The 20,123-nt window shown below is 36.3% G+C and overlaps 3 protein-coding genes across 3 annotated transcripts; 1 reads left to right on the forward strand and 2 right to left on the reverse strand.

Annotated features, from left to right (window-relative positions):
* Positions 1-1,256: 1,256 nt before the first annotated feature.
* Positions 1,257-3,390, forward strand: ift22 (intraflagellar transport 22 homolog (Chlamydomonas)). Its single transcript, XM_027165597.2, has 5 exons — positions 1,257-1,713; positions 1,805-1,887; positions 1,974-2,063; positions 2,605-2,807; positions 2,941-3,390. The coding sequence occupies exons 1-5, from the start codon at positions 1,666-1,668 to the stop codon at positions 3,087-3,089; spliced, it is 573 nt and encodes a 190-aa protein (XP_027021398.1). The 5' UTR covers positions 1,257-1,665; the 3' UTR covers positions 3,090-3,390.
* A 568-nt stretch (positions 3,391-3,958) lies between these two features.
* Positions 3,959-6,870, reverse strand: atp5l (ATP synthase, H+ transporting, mitochondrial F0 complex, subunit g). Its single transcript, XM_027165598.2, has 3 exons — positions 6,712-6,870; positions 6,047-6,207; positions 3,959-4,164 (listed from the first exon to the last, which is right to left on the reverse strand). The coding sequence occupies exons 1-3, from the start codon at positions 6,761-6,763 to the stop codon at positions 4,066-4,068; spliced, it is 312 nt and encodes a 103-aa protein (XP_027021399.1). The 5' UTR covers positions 6,764-6,870; the 3' UTR covers positions 3,959-4,065.
* Positions 6,871-8,424: 1,554 nt separating this feature from the next.
* pdzd3b (PDZ domain containing 3b) lies at positions 8,425-17,653 on the reverse strand. Its single transcript, XM_027165590.2, has 12 exons — positions 17,560-17,653; positions 17,041-17,086; positions 16,268-16,299; positions 15,804-15,865; positions 15,365-15,576; positions 13,861-14,065; positions 11,885-12,021; positions 11,323-11,527; positions 10,741-10,937; positions 9,811-10,050; positions 8,688-8,909; positions 8,425-8,608 (listed from the first exon to the last, which is right to left on the reverse strand). The coding sequence occupies exons 3-12, from the start codon at positions 16,279-16,281 to the stop codon at positions 8,555-8,557; spliced, it is 1,548 nt and encodes a 515-aa protein (XP_027021391.2). The 5' UTR covers positions 16,282-16,299; positions 17,041-17,086; positions 17,560-17,653; the 3' UTR covers positions 8,425-8,554.
* Positions 17,654-20,123: the final 2,470 nt, after the last annotated feature.

Raw genomic sequence — 20,123 nt, forward strand, 5'->3', positions numbered from 1 at the left:
AATAAGAACAAATCCTCTAGACCTGGCTCATTGCCACTGACTGTTCTTGCATTCACAGCTGCACTGGTGAACTTTAGGAAGGAAACACGCTCCCAACCCCTTCCTTTAGTATTGCAGAAAATCAGTACCAGGATGACAAACCTCTCACGTTAAATGATGTTTGGTTGAAAGTTCCTGCAGCTGCAATATTTCTCGGTGAATCAGTGTGCATGTTATACAGCAGACACTAGTTTAAATCTTAACTTTTGTTAATAATTTAACAAGCAATCAGAACAAGCAATGAAAACAATAAAAGGACTGTGGATAGGTATAAGAATAGTTCAGATATTGCACAACATTTACAACCCTGTCTCTGGAGAACCGTCCAAAACAGTTTGGGTTCTCACCTGGATTTAATATTCTGTCTCTTCAGAAGATTTTGAGCAGCGGGATTGTTGGAACTAAATATGAGAAACAACAACCATAAAACTGTAAGACTGGAAAAACTCTTGGATTTGGGTGGGAACATAGAAGCAGCGGGAGTTCAGACATCAGTTGAAGATATACTTCACAGCAGCAATGGACATGATAAAAAGTTTGCTTTTGCGCCCTCTTTTGGTGAACAGTGACAGTTTACAGTAGAAATGTACACTAGATAGATAGATAGATAGATAGATAGATAGATAGATAGATAGATAGATAGATAGATAGATAGATAGATAGATAGATAGATAGATAGATAGATAGAAATTTAAGTATTAAATTAAAAAGTGGAAATTAGCACTTTATGAAAGAAAGAGAGAGAGAGAGAGAGAGAGAGAGAGAGAGAGAGAGAGAGAGAGAAAGATACAAAGAGAGAGAGAAAGAGAGAGAGAGAAGGAAAGAGAGAGTGAGAGAGAGAGAGAGAAGGAAAAAGAGAGAGAGAAGGAAAATGAAAGAAAGAAGGGGAGAGAGAGAGACAGAGAAGAGAAGGGAAGCGAGAGAAGGAGAGAGCGAAGAGGGAGAGAGAGAGAAGGACAGAGAAGAAGAAAGAAGAGAGAAAAGAGAGAGAGAAGAGAGCAAAAGAAGACAGAGAGAGAGAGAAGAGAGAGAGAGAAAAGAGAAGAGAGAGAGAGGGAGAAAAGAGAAGAGAGTGAGAGAAGACAGAGAGAAAGAGAGAAGAGAGAGAGAGAGAGAGAGAGAGAGAGAGAGAGCTTAAGATGAGCTTCAGATGGAGTTTAAATCAAATTAATTAACCACAAAAATATAAAGTTCTGACAGATGAGTAGCTCAGATTTAAATTCAGGTTTTCTGAGTTAATCCTACACTTAAAGCTACACACACTTGTTTATACGCGAACAGGCGGTTTATGGCTAGCTATTAATCTCGAATCTGCGAATGCGAAATAAAAGACTTAACATTCATCATTGAGGCTCCGACTGCAGCGCCATGACAACGAGATGTTTACATCAGATCTTTATGCGCTTCTGTAGCTGATACCAGTGTGTCGTCTTAAATCTTTAAATATAACACAATATTAAAATGTAATTAGAATAGTATGTCCGTTTGCTGTTATTTATTCAAGTAAACTCTTCCGCCGTTAAAGTTAGAGAGCAGTTTATCTTGAAATCAGCGTGTTAACTTCATAGCTTAGCATAGCATAGCAAAGCTAGTTTGCTTGTTTTCCAGTTTATTTACACTTAGAAAATGTTAAAAGTTCTAAAAGTGAAAATTCTTTTAATTGGCCCTAGTGAGGTAAGCGTGGATTTGGTTGTTCTTATGATTTGTAGTGATCTTGGTGTTAAAATGGAACAATTAATAGCGTTAACATTACTCTTATTGACAGTGTGGGAAGACCGTGTTGGCCAATTTTCTCTCTGATACAGTGGAGACAATCGTAACCGATTACAGTCCTACACAGGGAGTCAGGTCAGTAAACTGTAATCCGGGATCAGTGGTACACGAGGAAATCTTTTCTGTTTGTCTGACTCAAGTTTTCATGTGGTGTTTGTAAGGATATTGGAGTTTGAATCGCAAAACCTGGGAAGTCTTACCAAAGACAGTGCTTGTGAAGTGGAGCTGTGGGATTGTGCTGGAGATTTCAAGTGAGTGACCCTTCTTTCTACATGCAAGCTGAGTTTGATTTCCAGGCATGCAGGAAGCGTAAAAATGCTGAAATTTACTGATGCATTTTAATAGTCTTTGGATGTGATGATCAGGTGTCCAGGTATTAATTGCCATATTGTGAGCTGAAGGTTATTGTAATGTAAAACCTTTGACATGCACTGTAACAACTGTGAAAGGTTAAAGAAACCTGACTGGTTGCTTAAAATCCGAATATACAGTATGATTACAGGCATAACCTTCATTCATTTGTGGTACAGTTCTGCTGGTTTTCTCCTGTCTCTGCCTGCTAGGAGAGCATTACCAATACCGGCTCCACCATTACATAATGAGTCATTAGTCTTTAATAATCATACATTCTTTGATTATAGTATTATTAGTCAGGGGAAGGAGAATACTGCAGCACAGCCTGCCTGTCAGTGGTATTTATCAATCATTCATATAATTAGGATTAAATTAGTATTTAGTTGTGGTATAACTGTGTGTACATGTGGGTGGTTTTGTTTCTGTCTGACATTATAGGTTTGAAACATGCTGGCCAGCTTTAATGAAAGACTCCAACGGAGTGGTCATTGTATTTAACCCCGATATCCCAAGTCACCTAAAGGAATTAGAGACATGGCACTCGACGTTCATCTCGTCTCAAAGCCTACAGGCAGGACAGTGTCTGCTCGTAGCACACCACAAGCCTGGTACTGGAGTATATACATCACGCCCTCAGCTTGGTAAGACTTAAAAATAAACAAATTATTACACAAAATTTGCTATTTGTGACAATTTTCAATTTCACTCTGTGTACCACTGCATTGACATCCACATGAATCTGTACATAATGTGTTTTTTCCTCCCTTTGTGTAGCTCCTCAGTTGAACAAGCTGCCTTTCATTCATTCCAACCTAGAGGAAGACCCTGAAGGGGTGCGTCAGGAGTTTGGCACGTATCTAGGAAATGTTGTGCAGAGCTTGTTGGAAAGTCGCGATCGTGAGGAGATGTCCATTATAGCATGACCACCATTTTTATATTCATATATAATTATTATTATGTTTTGAGACTGTATTATATACTAATGACATGTTGGTCTTTATCAAAAGGGAAGAATTTATGCTGTTTCCATCTAGTGAGAAAAGAACAGGACAAGGGCAACTCAAGTCCATATTCAAATAAAATATGCGAATATACATAACAGCCATTATGTATCCCTTGTCTTCCTGTCCCTTTTCATATTGTATGTTTGGACAGGTCGATGGTAATGCTAATTTTGCTGGTACCTGTGACCAGTAACAATAAAGGCTACAGATCGAAGACCAAGGATGTGTTTGTGGAATTTTATCTGACTTTCCAACCCTGGAGCTATACATTAAAATCAAACCCATTTACTCAATTTTTACACATGTATCCTTACACAGTCAGAGACTCGCATCTCTAACACTCTAATGCATATTAACAGTCTAGAGATTTTGTCACTGTTCTATTTACAAAATGTTTCTCAAAAATCAATTTCTGATGTTTTAAGCATTAAATGTGTCTCTTTTTCACAATAAAATTAATGAATTTCTAACATTTTTTTAGAGTGCCAATGATGCACACAACAAATGCAGCAGACTGTTGGTGCAGAAAGTTAAAATATGCTAAATATCCTTTAAAATAATTGATGTCTGTCCATTAACTAGTTATTCTATATAACTGGTCTCATGGTAAATATATAGATGTTTTAGCTGTAAATAAGGTAAAATGTGATCGAGATCTCAGCCTCAACATACTTAAGTATGTGAAGTTATGTTTTAATGGACCAAATAAAAGTTTATATTATGAAACCCACTGTCCATCAACATACTCGATGTGAATATAGACGGACGGAAAAAATACAGAGTAGATGTATTTTTTCCAACGATACATATTTATTAGTTCCTGGATTCCAAGAAACTCAAACTGGAAATAAAAGGCTTAGACAAAGAGGAAACAAGCAACAAGGACAGTCCACATTTACACATCATATCCCACAATGCCTCCTTTTCCAATGATCTCGCCAATGTAGAACCACATCAGAACTTCTGTAGCGACCAAACCGTTCCTCAGAGCGTCCTGTGGGAACAAGTGTGCTTGTTAATGATTGTTAAGCTCCTATTCCACAGTAAGATAGACATGGATTGATTTCATACACAATTACAATTCCAAGCAGAACACCTACCACCCACTGTGTAAAGCGGTGATTATCAATGGAATCAAAGGAAGAACAACGAAATGATTTACCCAAAGTACACCAATTCGTGTTTTTGCTGTTTTAATTTGGCACCTCAAATAATTTAAGCGTGTCAAATATCAGTAAAAGGAAAAAGGTGTTTTCAGATCATTCTCACACGTGATGCACTGGATAGACACTGCACTATTCTTTCTAAAAGTATTGTGATGCACTTTAAGTTAGCTAATAAATCCAACAAGGTACTACATGGGGTAAAGTATACTCATAATGCACTTTGTTGAGAATAGGCAGTTCAGACACAGGGTCAATGAACAACTGGTTTCCATTTCTTTTAAAAGGTCCATTAGCCCCAGAGGTCCAGTGAAAAGACATTAGAAACACTACTACAGAAATAATTGCTGGATATCAATCATGTCCCAGCTTACAGTCTATAAAATGGTCAATTGAGTAATTGTGTAAATTAGATTTTTTTTAACAAACTACACCTTAATTTAGTCGTTACAGTTCTCCTCTATAAGAGCACACATGCATTTCCACAGCAAAACAATGTCCATGTTTAAACTCCTATAAACTAAATAAAACCTTTCGATAACACTAGCATCTGTTTTTTGAAATGGTCATTCTTCAGGTCACTTTAAGCATTCCACAAGGATACATCCACTAATTCAATGCTCTATTTTCTTGGCTGCCATTAAATATTTGTAAAACAAAATCTGTAATTCAATAAAGTGTATATTTTCAGGGCATTAAATTCAAAATTTGTAGCACATGACTTTATTTAACTGCACTTCTGAGCTGCCAATCACAATAAAGTCTTTTAAGCAGCATTTCATTATAATGCCCCCATGAGACTCATTATTTGTTATTGCATTTAATAACGATGTAAAACAAAGAGAAAAAGAGCCAAAGAAGTGCCAGTAATTTTTCTAATGTCTTGGCTTTATGGAATATGCTTCTGAATGTGAGATTTTGGACGTTCACTGAGACGAGGCCAACCCTCTTTCAACCCTCCTGAGGCAGCTAGAGATTTACCAGCTCTAATTATACTAATGAGGAGATGCCAACACCATGGGGTCTTTGAGGACAACAATCTCATCAATACAACATTTGTCAGACTGTATATTTATAATCACACTCTCCGGTGTCACCCATATGAGGATAAGGTTCCCCTTTGAATCTGGTTCCTCTTAAGATTCCTTCCGTTACCATTCAAGGGAGTTTTTCCTAGTAATAGTCACCTGAGTCACCTCAGCCTTGTAATTGGGGATAAATACAAACACATGTAAATATATCTAATATTAATCTATAATTTTGTATTATATTATTCTTTATAATAACCTTTTGTTCTATGTTTATGTTCCGTAAAGCTGCTTTGAGACAACGTCAATTGTAAAAAGCGCCATACATATAATGTGAACTGATTTAAACAGAAAATGTTCACAAGAAAGACTTCTTGTGATTTTTGAGTCAGTTACAGAAAGTATAGAAACATTATTTAGACGCTCAGTAAGGCAGTATTTCAGCAGCATTAATGTATTCAATGTTAGAGATTTAAGCACTTATGTACGTCGCTCTGCCAAGTGCTGTAAATGTAAATCATGCCACTGACAGCATGTAATATAAATACTAAAAAGGTACTAACAGGAACCTCCTGTTCGTATCTATTTACCTGTTTAGTGAAACTGAAGTAAGCAAACGACAGAACTAAAGAAAGAGAAAAAGAAAAAAATCTTCCACGTGGATATTAGGGTAAAGTTTGCTCACCCTGACTGTGGTTTGACCCAAACGGCCAGCCTGGAAGGCCTTGACGAGGTCGGACACTCCAGCCACTGCCTTGGACACCTCAGCTGGGGAAGGTGGCACCAGCTCCACACGGGCATAGTACCAGAAGGTCGAGAGCCGGGGCCTCGAGTAGCTCACTGCGGCTACAAAACCGACAGAAAACAGTACAAATCACACCCAGAGTAGGAGTATAAGATTGTGTCGGTTCACATCATAAGTGTCGGTTCACATCATAAGTGTCGGTTCACATCATAAGTGTCGGTTCACATCATAAGTGTCGGTTCACATCATAAGTGTCGGTTCACATCATAAGTGTCGGTTCACATCATAAGTGTCGGTTCACATCATAAGTGTCGGTTCACATCATAAGTGTCGGTTCACATCATTCACATGACGAAGAGATTCAGTGTCCGATGCTAACCTCTAGTGTACAATGACAATTCACTCACTACCTGCATTTATAACAAATTTAAGCGAGTTAAACAACACCGTGAGAACTTTATAAAGCCGTTAATGTGAGTTTGCTGTTAGCATGTTAGCTACATGACGTCACGGACGACGCCGTTGATTATCTACAACAAACAAACTCCCTTCCGTTGTTGTTGCTTCTTCCCAAGACGTTTGCTTAGCTGAAGAAAAACGCTTACCGCCAACCAAAGATGGCACTTTAGAGACCAGTTTCTGTACCGCCTGTGCCATGGTTTCACTGTGTAGCAATTAGCAGCTCGTCTCTTGCTACTACGGCTAGTGGCTCTTCAGATGAATGTCACCTAGACGGAAGGACCTCAGCGGAGAGAAGACTCAACATGTGCCTGAGCAAAATTCATAACGCGCGGAAAAAAAATAAACTCTGAAAATCTTCTTAGTTGTGTTCATAGAATATAAACATATTAATCTGAACTTATTTTAAATAACATTGATATAGGAATTTGTTATATTGGAGATAAATAACGGCATTTCATTAGCGTACTAACAAAGGGACGTAGAGTAGAGAAGAGTAGTAGCAATAATCTCCACAAGGGGGCGCCCTCAGGAGTACTTGCAAAGCACAAACATAAGCAGTAAACCACATTAACAGTAATTATGACTTTTATGAATTATAATAACTTTTTTTTCAAGCTGAACATCATACAAACGAAACTAAACATAATTATTTATATTTTAAAGTCTTTTAAATGTTCCTTTTTTTTTGAACCCCTAATCATCTTGTGTAATGCTTGAACACAAGCACATCATCATTTTGAACTTTTTCTCTTTCCTTTTAAACATATTCTCTTTAAAATAGTTTCATTTAGATGAAAATGAATATGTTTAAAGATGGAAGTAATAAAGATTTTATAATGAACCAACTTTAGTCTTAAACCATTTCTCCTTCATCGATCTTATGAATCTTGTTGCTGTATGCAGTGTGATATTGTGTGATAATCTACATGGATAAAGTAGGAAAGTGTGTACAGGTGATAACAGACCACACAATGTCACATTATATTTAATACAAATATAGACGCTAGACTTTTACATATTTTTGCAATTCTCTGGTTAGACATTATTAAATGGAAAAAAGACATACACACCTAGATGAAGTGAAAAAAAATGGTAGATTTGTAATGAGGTCCAAAATAAAAAGAAAGGTACATTTATAAATGTATTAAAATGTTTATTAAAATGTTTTTTTAGAGGTAAATTACAAGAAATGTTAAAATACAAATCCACACAAAAGTGAAACAAAGGTCTTGGCATCTGAAGTCTTTCCCAAGAATTTTGGGGATGAGACAATAATAAACTTTTGATGGGAAGCTAGTCCATTCCAGGGCACCATGCACACACACACACACACACACACACACACACACACACACACACACACACACACACACACACACACACACACACACACACACACACACACACACACACACGCACACTAAATCATGGTGACATGAATGTGTTCTTTTCATTGTTCCTCTTTTGTATATAACATATACACTATATTTGTAGATAACACTATAACATATGAATTTTGTGGATTTTGTGTACGGAAATGATGCGTTTGGATTTGTAACTGCAGGAATTCCTGGTGCTCGAAAGCACTGCGTATATAAAATATAACCTGTATTGGTTCACACAGAAACAGAAGCAATTTAAATGAAATCATTTTTCACAAATTCTGTGTAAACAGAAACACTACACTATAGTAACGGAGTGCCCATGCATTGCATTGATTTTGTGAGTGTTATTTTTAAGTTTTGTATGTTATGCCAGAATATTGAGTATATTCACTGAAATTGAGAATAAAAACTTGTGTGCATGTGTTATTTAAATCAGGGCAGAAAGTACAGTAGTAATAAGTATAAGCAAGCTGACAAAAAGTGGCAAGTTTTATTGAAAGGAATCACAGTCATCCAAACTTCCACAATGTTACACGTTTCCCAGCATTGTTGTTCCATGGATCTGAATTGATTCCCTCAAATCCTCAGGAAGGAACTTGTGCTACTCGCTGAGATTTGACTGCTGTATGGGAGATGAGCTCTCGCAATCCTGTACCTGCAATAAATGAAGCTGATTTTTGTATATTAGCTGGCTATGTATATTGCATATTTGAGTATATTTAAGTAAATCCTACCTCCTTTGCAGCTACATTTTCAACAGTGATGGCCTTTCCATTCTTTTTCGTCCATTCATAACCTGATCTGTCCATCACTAGCAAGGACAGAGAGCTGCCTCCTTTCTTCATGAGGAAAATCACGTCTTCTAAACACTCCTCCTCTACGTTCTGTCCGTTCACCTCCACCAGGATGTCACCCTCCTTGAGGCCAGAACTTTCTCCTGGACCTCCGGGTGCCACCTGCATTTAATATCATTTGAAAATAAATAAATATAAAATAAATAGTTTGAAAATAAATAAATATTTGAAATTTGAAAATAAATAAATATAAAATAATAGTATAGTATAAAAGTAAGACATAAAACAAAACAGGGCATGCCGTACTCAGAAGTATGTAAAAGGGTTGGGATATTTTACTACCCCAAAGTTGCTTCTGTCCTCGTAGCATGTGCAAAATCCTGCACTATAATACACTATATGGCCAGTTTATGGACACCTGACCATCATACCCATATGCCTTCCCTAATCTATTGCCACTGATTTGGAAGCTCACAATTCTATAGGATGGCTTTGTATGCTGTAGGATTACAAGTTCACTTCCCTGTATCTAAAAGGACCAAACTTGTTGAAGAGCAACAGCACCCCTTCATGGCCTTAATGTACAACATCAGTGCCTGATCTCACTAAAGCTCTTGTGGAAATCTAATGGAAATAATATAAAACAATATAATAAAACAATATATTAACTACAATAATAAAACTTTCTCAGATGAGTGGAGGTTATTGTAGCAACAAATGAGAACTGAATCTGGAATGTGATGTTCAAAATGCATATTAGGTTTAATGATCAGGTGTCCAGATACTTTTGGTGATATAGTGTACTTTTGGACTGTATACAATGTTTGAGTATATCACTATTTTTTACTTGCTATATTGTAATAATAAGTTAGAGTATTGTATCTCCTATTTTGTTACTTTATCTATGCATATGTTGTTTACAGTTTTCGATTAAACTTATAATTATTGGACCGTGTCTGTGTTGAAATTGTTATCAGTGCCCTATGACCTGCTGATTAAATATGTCCAAGGTCTGATTTAAAAAAAAAAAAGGCTGTTATAAAGACAGAGATTTGCTCTATACCCGGTTGATAAATGTGCCAGGTTTCTGTTGGACCCAACCCAAATGGAAGCCGAATCCCACAGAACTTCTCTGTAGCACACATAGTCTTGGTTTGGACTCTATTTCCAGCTCTTCCTGGGCTTCAGCCGAGGATTCTAACAGCTTCAGAGCCGCTATACTCTGTTCCTGTGGAGTCGACTTTTCCTGCTGCTCCTTCCCAGAAGAATGATCTTCACAGAACAGCAGGGGAGAAAGACCCAGCTGAGAAAATATAACAGATGATAAAGTTGGATAAAGATAAAATGTAACATCTATTCTTTGACGTGAACTGTAAATCATAAAATATGACAAAGTAAGGCAAACAAATGCATGGGATAAAATCACTACCTTTTCTTAAAAAACATTTAATTCATTGAAAGTGCATGGCATAGAGAAATTGAACTTCATTCAAATCAGAATTGAATTAGAGTTCATTCGACTTAAATTTCATTTGAAATTGAATTCAGTAGAAACAGGCTCTGTTTTTACCAGTTTATCGTTTCATCTTTAATTGTGGAAAAAAATTTACGATCCCACAGATGTAAACAATCGTTCATTCAATCTCTTTTGTTCTCTCACTTTCTTGGAACTTAATCAGAAAAAAAAATCTATCTTAAGATAAATTACAGCTTCGGCAATATATTTTGACTGTATATTTGACTGAGTTCAAATGTAACTAAAGAAACTATGGCATGAGTGAAGGAGTGTACAGTAAGTGATGAGCAGGATCGTCATGTGAAACTACAAAATAGGAAAATATGCAAAGGTTTTACCTACAGTTGTGTTGCTGTAATGTAGCCCTTAAATAATCAGTACCTCCAGAAATTTGTCAAACTCAAAGTAGATTTTATTCAAGGGAGTAAATAACTGTATAATATTACAATATTGTGATATTGTGTCAAACTCACTCACCTTCGTGTAGAAATCTAGGCTTTCTAGGGTCATGGTGGTGAAACTGACTTGATTTCCACTGTCTCTGACTTTGCTGACAACTTCGTCATGAGACAAATGTTCAACAGATTCTCCGTTCACCTCCACCACAATCTCTCCATCCTTAACATCTGCCTCTTCTGCAGGACTGCCAGCATCCACCTCCCGCACCATATGAACTAGAACCATACAAGCAGTAAATAGAATCAAATCTACTATAACTGGACACTACTGATAGTCTGCCTTTAACCTGGCTATATGAGGTCACATCTTACTGACCGATCCTGACACTTTCCACAATTCTACTGATTACTCCGAGCTTCATATTAAATGATACGGTATGATACATATTGCATCTACTGAAAATGTCACTGTGTTTCAAAATATTCTCATTATTTTTCATATTCATATTCATATATTTCATCATCATATTTTTACCTAGCTCTACTTACTTCTATTATTATAGAGTTTTAAAAGCTTTTTCACATTAACACATTGTCGTTTAGAAGCATGAGGTAAAACAATTATCACAATAACAATAGCACATGAATGCATGTCTCGCACCTGTGCGTCCTGTTGACATCTTTTCATACCTAAGCAGGAAGCCATAGCCATCTGGCCCCTGTTTCAGATATACTCTTTTGGGTTTGTATGGCATGCTCTGAGCTTCAGCCATAGCCGGCAGAATAGTCATGTTTCTACGGATGTAGCTCTTCTCGCTCCTGCTGTCGATCACCAGCACAGTCATGTGATCACTGCATTTCTTCACCTAAACAAAACAGTATTAAGAGTTAGCCATCGTTGGGCTGTGCTAATGTTACAGCTCTATTCAGTTAACAGGAATCATATAACGATAGATATTAAACTTCCATTTCAGAATTGCTAAAATATCACTAGCACCCTAAATAGCTTTAAGCTGATTATAAAATTGTGAGATTGAATCCAGATAAAGGCCAGGTGTAAAATGCTGAGTCTTTAAAGCTTTCAGTTGAAAATAAAATGTCAGTGTAAATGTATGCATTGGACTTTGTTGCAATATCAGTAAGTAAATTTTTTTGGGCACCCAAGACTCTCACTTACAGCAAATCCTAATTATGTTATCAAATAAGCACTTGTTCATGCCCACCATCTTGTTAATAGCAGAATGGGTAAGTTCACAAGCCATGGCGCCATTAATCCAAAGGAGACGGTCTCCTTTTCTCAGTCCTGCTTTCTCAGCAGGGCCTCCTGTTATTGGATTTATAGAGAGCTTTCCTTTCTCACCTACAGAGGGCACACATTCACACATAAAATGAACTGGATTAAACCTTTAGAATGGCAACTGTCATGCTTTATACACTGTATAGAGCCAAATGTTTACCTCTAGGTTCAATGTATTTAAATGCGATCTTGGTTTTTTACAACCAAAATCATTTCATATTATTATACAAATATTTTGCCATCTGATTTGTTTACATCAGAGGTCATTTTAAAACACTCGCTTAAAAACAGGCTTATTTCAGCTTTAATTCACCACATCAGGTTTCCAGTTGGTAAAACATTTACACCCATAACTGACTGTCTATTTAAACAGTCTGGAAGGTTCCATCTGATAAGCCAACTGGTATTTGATTTGTAAGTTGTATTATTTTATTACAGTGTTTTAATCTCTGCTATTGCCTGCTTGAGTACTACAGTCATCTGACATCTTTTATGGATTCATGATACATGAAGTCCAGTTTCTCCATCAAAGCAATTTTCAAACAAATAAATGTACCTTGTGTTAGGATTATTAAGTTTAATTGAAGAAGAAGCCAGAGCTGCATTATCAATACAATCTATGCAAATATAAAAAATCTTGGGTTCAGAAAAAAAGTAAAAATTAATTCTCAACGATGAACACAGTTTAAACTAAACTCCAAGGCATCAGGTACAGACCTAGAAGCCCATTTTATTAAACCAGCATAAAAAAATCAACCAATCAACCAATCAATCAGTCAGTTAATCAACAAAAAATCAATCAATCCAAGCTGCTGGTGATCATCAGATCACTTTTGGAAGTGTATTCACTGGTCAATAGAAAGAAACAAACATGTAATTGTTTAAACAAAATCGGTGATTTCAGGTTTGCTTGTGCACTTCAGAAAATAAATAATAGTCATCATGAGGAAGGAGGATTACTGAAACACTGAAGCAAAATCTCAAGACAGGAAGTCAAAACCTGGTCATAACAGGGTTTTCCAGCAGGATATAGATCCACAGTAAACCTAGGTTTTAACAAAATGGCTTAAAGACAACAAAATAAAAATAAACACTGAAGGTAAACATTGACCCGAATCCTAGAGAGAAATCATTGACTGACCAGACAATAAATGTCTAAGTAAGGAGGCCCAAATCCTTACACCAGTTCTGTCAGGATAAATGTGCAAAAAATATTGTGAGAAGCTTGTGGAAGGCTACAGCAGCAATGCCATCACATACTAGTGGGATGTGGTAGCTCAGTGGTTAAGGTGTTGGGCTACTGATCGGAAGGTCATGGGTTCGAACCCCAGGCTGCCACTACTGGGCAAGGCCCTTAACCCTCAGTTGCTCAGTTGTAAGTCACTCTGGATAAGGGTGCCTGCCAAATGCCGTAAATGTAAATGGTAGCCTAGTGGTAGTCTAGGTATTGGGTAGCCTAGTGGTTAAGGTATTGGGCTAACCCTCAGAAGGTTGTGAGTTTGATTCCTGTTGCCACTGCTGGGCCCCTGAGCAAGGCCCTTAATTGCTCAGTTGTATGATAAAATGTAAGTCGCTCTGGAAAATAAATGATAATAATAAAATACTACCAAAGTTTATGTTAATGTGTTATCCACTGAAAATCTTATACAGTCAATAAAATAAGAAATAACTCTGTCTCTTCGGAAACAACACCAAATGGAAATAAGCTCATGAAATGCACAGCAACATAGTAACATGAAATATATGAAGAATGAATGTCTTTAGCCTAGGTTTATGTAAACATTTAACTTTACTGTACCTTAACTGTACAACTAAAGCCTAAATCTGCACCCAAGACTGATGTCCTGTGTACATATAGCTTACATATTCTTTAGATATGGCTCAGCCTTTACATATACTCACCCTCCACAGGATGGATACTAAAGCCTAGGCCGCTCGCAGGATTTCTGACGACGTGGCAGAGCCGAGGTGGATTCCACTCCTCACCACGCTGAGCTTTGCACAATTCCTTCAGGTTCCAGCCCTGAGCCACGGCCTGCTCGTATTCATCACTGCTCAGCAACAGAAGGCACAGCTGAGGCCCAGTCACCCGGATCATGCGGGCAACCTGTAAAAAAAAAAAGATAAACAGATTTGTTAATTATTATGTTTTATTTGGGCCAAAATTACAAATGAGTAAAATGGAATAAAGTAGAGGTTTTTTTTATATACATAAAATACCATGTAGCTTCATTTCTCTAATAAGTAAGCAAATTCCCATTATAAAATCTGCACTCACAGTACAAATAACTATAAATTCACAAATGAATATCTCAAAAATGTGAAAAACTTTAAAACCACTTTAAGCTTTAAAACCAAAAGCCCCTGACCATATAGTTTTAAACATAAAATACCTTGAGTATGATAATATCTAAATATCAAAGTTTCTTAATATCTTTACAAATGTTAAACTCAAAACGACATGAAGACATCGTGTACTACAATATAATTATTGCTAAGTGCTTGATCAGAGGTATAAGGCCACGACAGATGTTTTTTATTATAACATTATGAAATTTTTTTATTCAAATGTGATAAACGTCAGAAACTTGAGTCTTGTGACCAAGTGAAATAAAAAGTATTATAGTTATTTTTATGCTTAATGAAACAAAAGCTTATGTACCATTTTACAGCAGCAGGTGTCATGATTATGTCAGTTGTATTGCAGCCAATTACACTACTTCTTATTCCCTTCATTCTTAACAGAAATGTGAGGTATAACTTTACAATATTATCATATAGATAAAACAGGGTATATTGTGTAAGAAAATATAGTGTATAGTTTATATAAAAGGTTTAATTTTCTATGGTTAGGGTAAAAAAGGTAGTGATAAAAAGCTAAATATATTATACTTATAAATAAATTTTTCTTGGTACTTTGGAATGACTGATATCACCTCTATTAAATATAAACCAGTCCAACTTGACCTTAACAGTTTTAACTGTGCAGAAGAAGAATGCAGGAAAAGGAAATTTAGAAATCTGTTAAGAGTTGCAGTTGGAATTGTGGTAAACTCACCACAGACGTTATAGATAGAAGCTACACAAAGAAGCTAATCATGAGAATAAATAGACAGTAGTTATACAGTGGCATGTTTCCCTACTAGTTTCTTTAGGAAGCTAAGAACTACTTAGAAGATACCATGTGCGTATGGGTCAAGGACAAGGCATGACCAAATGACACATTTCAGCCTTTGGACATAATTTTTCTTTCATTTAGAAAAAAAAAAGGTCTTTGTGACAAGACTAATAATAAAGCATTACATGCAGTGCTAGGTTGTGGCAACATAACTTAACTTAACAAAACTATATTCCAGATATCTTTCTCAACGTAGGCTGCTGCCATATATGATTTCTGACCTCTTACCTCTGTATGATCAACGTCGTCCACAAACTTTTCATTGACCTCTAGAAGTCGATCCCCATCCCTGAGTCCACTCTTCTCAGCCACTCCTAATAATTCTACCTGCCTGATCACATGACCTGGTAGTCCTTTCTCCAAGCGTAGATGGAAGCCGAAATTCTCTCCTTCTTCTCTTTTCAGCACACACAAATGGGGCACGGGGCCACTAATCTTCTCTACAGGTCAAGATTAGTCAAGATTAGATGATTCTTGAATGTAGTAATAGACTATAACAAGCTTTACTCTTTCAGTTAGTTTAATGATCAGTTAGATTAGAATTTAAATCAGATATCTAAAGATCAAACCATGTATTTGTGTAGCCATTCGATACTAATAAAAAGCTAAAGATTGGTCTAAAGTGGAAACAAGAAAACAAAAACAATATTAACTAAACTTTACATACCCACATCTTCAGAAATGACCATGGCTGGATTGTCGACTCCTTCCTTCGGATTGAAGACGAATCTACTCAGCACACGTCAATGGAAGAGTTTGTACCAATGATAAGCTCTCATAATTCTTATACTAAGAGCCAATGAAATAGAAAGTGGCCCCATAAAACTATAAAGCATTCAGCTATCATCAAAGTTACACACACACACACACACACACACACACACACACACACACACACACACACACACACACACACACACACACACACACACACACACACACACACACACACACACACACACACACACACAATCAGGCTGAACATTATACAGTATGATGTGTCAGTATGTTTATCCCCATTACTGTGAGAGAGGGTTCAAAGTTGAATCATCAGATAGAGGCATAAATATGTGTTAGCTAGTGCACATAACTAATAAGAGTTCAAATGAAAAAAGGTTAGTTGTAACTTACGGAGTCAGTTCCATAGCAATCCTATAGCTCTACTGTAAACAGAAAGACTAGTGATCACAAATAGGGAAATTACAAGAATTAAAATACACTAACCACAAAATTATTTTAAAATCTGCATACAAAGGACACAGGTCATGTACCAGACCGGTAGTTTAAATAGTAATACATAATATCATTTCATTATGTATGCTCATTTCAAATCAGTCAAACATTTATGCCTCTCTCATGTATGTAACTGCCCAAACTGTCCTGAATGTCATAAATAAACAGTGATTATTTTGGCCCATGCCACATTTCAATAAGTTTTGTGAAAATATTCTATCTCTCTGTGGTATCGAACATGTCCTATCAGTTTCATAAGCATCAAAGTGTGAAATTCTGACTGACTCAAGCCAAAAAATTGGAAATGTTATGATCCTATATCAAAACTAATTTTCCTGTTCATTGATCAAGCACTTAAATCTTATTATTTTTAATAATATTTAATATTAATGTAATAGTATGTCTTTAAATATCTGTAGTAAATGACTGCAAAGTCCAAGATTCATAGGTGAAGGACTTTTACTGTGTGTTATGACAAAATTACACAGGGCTCGGCAAACGTATCTTAAATCTAGAGGTCAAGGCAGATATTAAACAAGGGTCATAAATTAAAAAACTGTTAAATAAATCACAGATGATAAAAAATACATGTGCTTGTATGTGTTAAAAACCAAAAGCAGTATTCATTAAAAGCAAATAGCAAATACATTTAATCTAGAGATCAATCTAACCGGTTTTGCGTGCCGTACTCTCAAATCACTGAAATGTGCATTGTCTCTGTGAAGAAAAAAAGATTTGTGTAAACATCAAACCAGCCACTATTTATAATATTAATACATGAAGCATAGCTGCAGCACATGAACTTCCCTAACAAAGCTTACAAGGGGAAATTTGAACTTATATAAAGTGATTGTAATAGACAGCGGATGTAAAGTAATCTTCGCATCCGAGGTTCCCAGAGATCAATTTTTATCTGTCATCTTCTGTCATGTATAATAAAACTTTGCCATTGTCAGGATAACATAACTCTAAAATCAATGGCTAAAATAAATCACACTATACTGTACATAAACACAACATCCTGCTGAAGAAAGAAACAGAAGGAACAAATTTACTCTCCACATGAATATTTCATTAGGATCCGTAAGAAATGAAGCTATCGAGTCAATACTACTAATACTGAGCCATATAGTACAGGAGCATGAAGGAGGGAAGGAAGAAAACTAAAAAAAATATAGGTAATAAGTTACCTGTGGACTGAGTTAGTCTCATAATGGCTGGAATGTGTGTGAGTGTGGAACTATCTGACTTGAAACAAAGCACCTCCTCTTTCAGGGCTACACACGGAACCAGGCGTCATTTAATGGTTAATCTCTCTTCTGCTCTCTCTCTCTCTCTGTTCTTGTGTGTATAATATTATATTGGACATGCTATAGCCATCTCTCTCTCTCTCTCTCTCTCTCTCTCTCTCTCTCTCTCTCTCTCTCACACACACACACACACACACACACACACACACACACACACACACACACACACACACACACACACACACACACACACACACACACACACACGACACCTTAACAATAAAGCCAAAGCTGGTGTAATTTATTGTTTATTGCTCTTACTGGAACAGGGTGTAATCTTAAATCACAACAAACCAGACCAATAGCCTCGAACGGTCTACAACACTGACTGGCATGCTGTACAATCCTTCTTCTTCCTCTTCTTCTTCTTTATTTGATAGCTTATTGTTGAATACAGTGGCATTTTACAGTGCTTACATTTGTTGTAAAAGAATTATTGATTAATCATCTAAAGAAGTTGAGACATCTGATATCGATAATAATATTAGAATAAAGTTTTTTCATACATCATAATTTGTAAAATTAAATGGTAAACATGATAGAGACTAAAGTCTGATCGTGCCTTTGTTTTTTTAAGCATTCCTCATATTGCTCCTACTTCAAAGTGGCCTTGATGCTGTTATTACAATGTGTTAGCAGACAAAGCACAGAATGTACAGTACAATCCCCTTAGATTTGAACATAGCTCAGATTTTAATACTGAAAACAATTTCTCATTTTTCAGTTTATTTTCAAGACCGAAGGCTCTATTCAATCATTCAGAAGACTGATACAAAGAGTATTAGAAAAAAATGTATTGATAGCAACAGAAATTTGAATGTTTTGCATATTTTATCCAACGTTAAACCTTAATGAAGTTCTGTGTTAATAAAAATTGTAATTTCTTCCAGATCTTAACATTGATGTTTTTTTTATAAACCTTAAAACTTTTTTCTTTTTTGTTTGATTAAGACATAATAATTGTATGATTAAGACATAATATTTAAAAATGGATGGGGTCATTAAATGTGCTTTAAAAACAGAACTGCTTTAAAATACCAGTAGCATCTTGAAAGCAGGAAGCACTGAGGAGAGAGAATTTTGTTCCAGAGCTATCAAATTGAACAAATGCCACTTGCAGTAGACCAACTTGTCACCCAGGTAAATAGCTGGCACAGATAAAGCAAAAATAAAACTTTCTGCAGTGCTTCACATTGCCAAAGTAGTTCTTTGCTAGAGTATTATGTGTGCGGTGCCATGTCCTTTCTTTACTAATGTGTTCTCACCTGTTGCTTTTTTCCCTTAATGTGCAGATATATATATATATATATATATATATATATATATATATATATATATATATATATATATATATATATATATATATATATATATATTTCTGTCTTGTTTTCATGATGATTGTCAGTCAATATTTGATGTAATGTTGCGTGTAAGCTTTTAAGGCCAGACACTGTGCTAACCAGGTTCTGTTTCCATGTCAGTTATGATTTGCTTTTGTTAAGTAACATCTAAGTTTGTTAGTTTTTTTTGTTAAATAAAAGAAGTGCATGCATCAAATCCTACAATTGGGTCTGACTTGTTAAATGCGGGGAGGTCAACGCAAAAGATGAAAAACTGCGAAGATTCGGGTGCAACAGCAGTGATCGTCCGCAAACATTACAGAATGACTGGGGATGTGGTAGCCTAGTGGTTGACTACCAAGTGCTGTACTACCAATCGGAAGGCTGTGAGCTCGATTCCCGTGTCCACCAGGCTGCCACTGCTGGGCCCCTCAGCAAGGCCCTTAACCCTCAATTGGTGTCTGCTAAAAGCTGTAAATGTAAATATATGACTGACTGTTCTTCACAGAAGAACCCACTGGGATAACTTTGTGCTGGTTCAAGAACTTATGTACCGTCATGGCTGAGGAAACACCTGCCAGACCGCCCTCTGGTGGTTTGGCAGGGAGCCATTCATGCTCCAGACACATATACATATTAAACTGTTTTTATTGTCAATTATATTGTATTTATTGCCAGTGGTCAAAGTGTGTACCTGAAACTCACAGCACAAGATAACTTTAGCATTCCGTAGACATCATGATAATCCCTGCTACTGTTAACTATCAGGCTAGGAACAACAAAATGACAAATGACCTATCAACAAAATGAACAAAAAAATGATCAGCATTCTCATACTGTCTTTTCTCTCAGCCATCAGTGAATCACCATCATACAAAACCCCAGAAGTAAGCAAAGTGTAAATGCCTTTTTGGCCAGCCAAGAGTCTATCTAGTCTTCTTTTAGTCCACTGTCACTTGTAGAATCTTTCCAGTTCAGAGATGGATGTTTATATCAGAAGGCATTAAGGGTTTTCTTGAAGTTTTGTCCTATTGTAGAATAAAATCTCTTTTTGCTTCAGATTTTCATAGGCTGTATCATTTTTAAATGAAAACAATAAATACA

The sequence above is a fragment of the Tachysurus fulvidraco genome, chromosome 26 (genome assembly GCF_022655615.1).
Source record: "Tachysurus fulvidraco isolate hzauxx_2018 chromosome 26, HZAU_PFXX_2.0, whole genome shotgun sequence".
Taxonomy (NCBI): Eukaryota; Metazoa; Chordata; class Actinopteri; order Siluriformes; family Bagridae; genus Tachysurus; species Tachysurus fulvidraco.

Coding starts and splice junctions, on each gene's coding strand:
- ift22 (XM_027165597.2), top strand. CDS start 1,666: ATGTTAAAAGTTCTAAAAGTGAAAATTCTTTTAATTGGCCCTAGTGAG. Junction 2,064..2,604: donor GATTGTGCTGGAGATTTCAA/GTGAGTGACCCT, acceptor CTGACATTATAG/GTTTGAAACATGCTGGCCAG. Junction 2,808..2,940: donor TACATCACGCCCTCAGCTTG/GTAAGACTTAAA, acceptor CCCTTTGTGTAG/CTCCTCAGTTGAACAAGCTG.
- atp5l (XM_027165598.2), bottom strand. CDS start 6,763: ATGGCACAGGCGGTACAGAAACTGGTCTCTAAAGTGCCATCTTTGGTT. Junction 6,208..6,711: donor AGTGCCATCTTTGGTTGGCG/GTAAGCGTTTTT, acceptor TCGGTTTTGTAG/CCGCAGTGAGCTACTCGAGG. Junction 4,165..6,046: donor TGGGTCAAACCACAGTCAGG/GTGAGCAAACTT, acceptor TTGTTCCCACAG/GACGCTCTGAGGAACGGTTT.
- pdzd3b (XM_027165590.2), bottom strand. Junction 14,066..15,364: donor ACGACGTTGATCATACAGAG/GTAAGAGGTCAG, acceptor TTTTTTTTACAG/GTTGCCCGCATGATCCGGGT. Junction 8,910..9,810: donor CTGGCACATTTATCAACCGG/GTATAGAGCAAA, acceptor TATTAAATGCAG/GTGGCACCCGGAGGTCCAGG.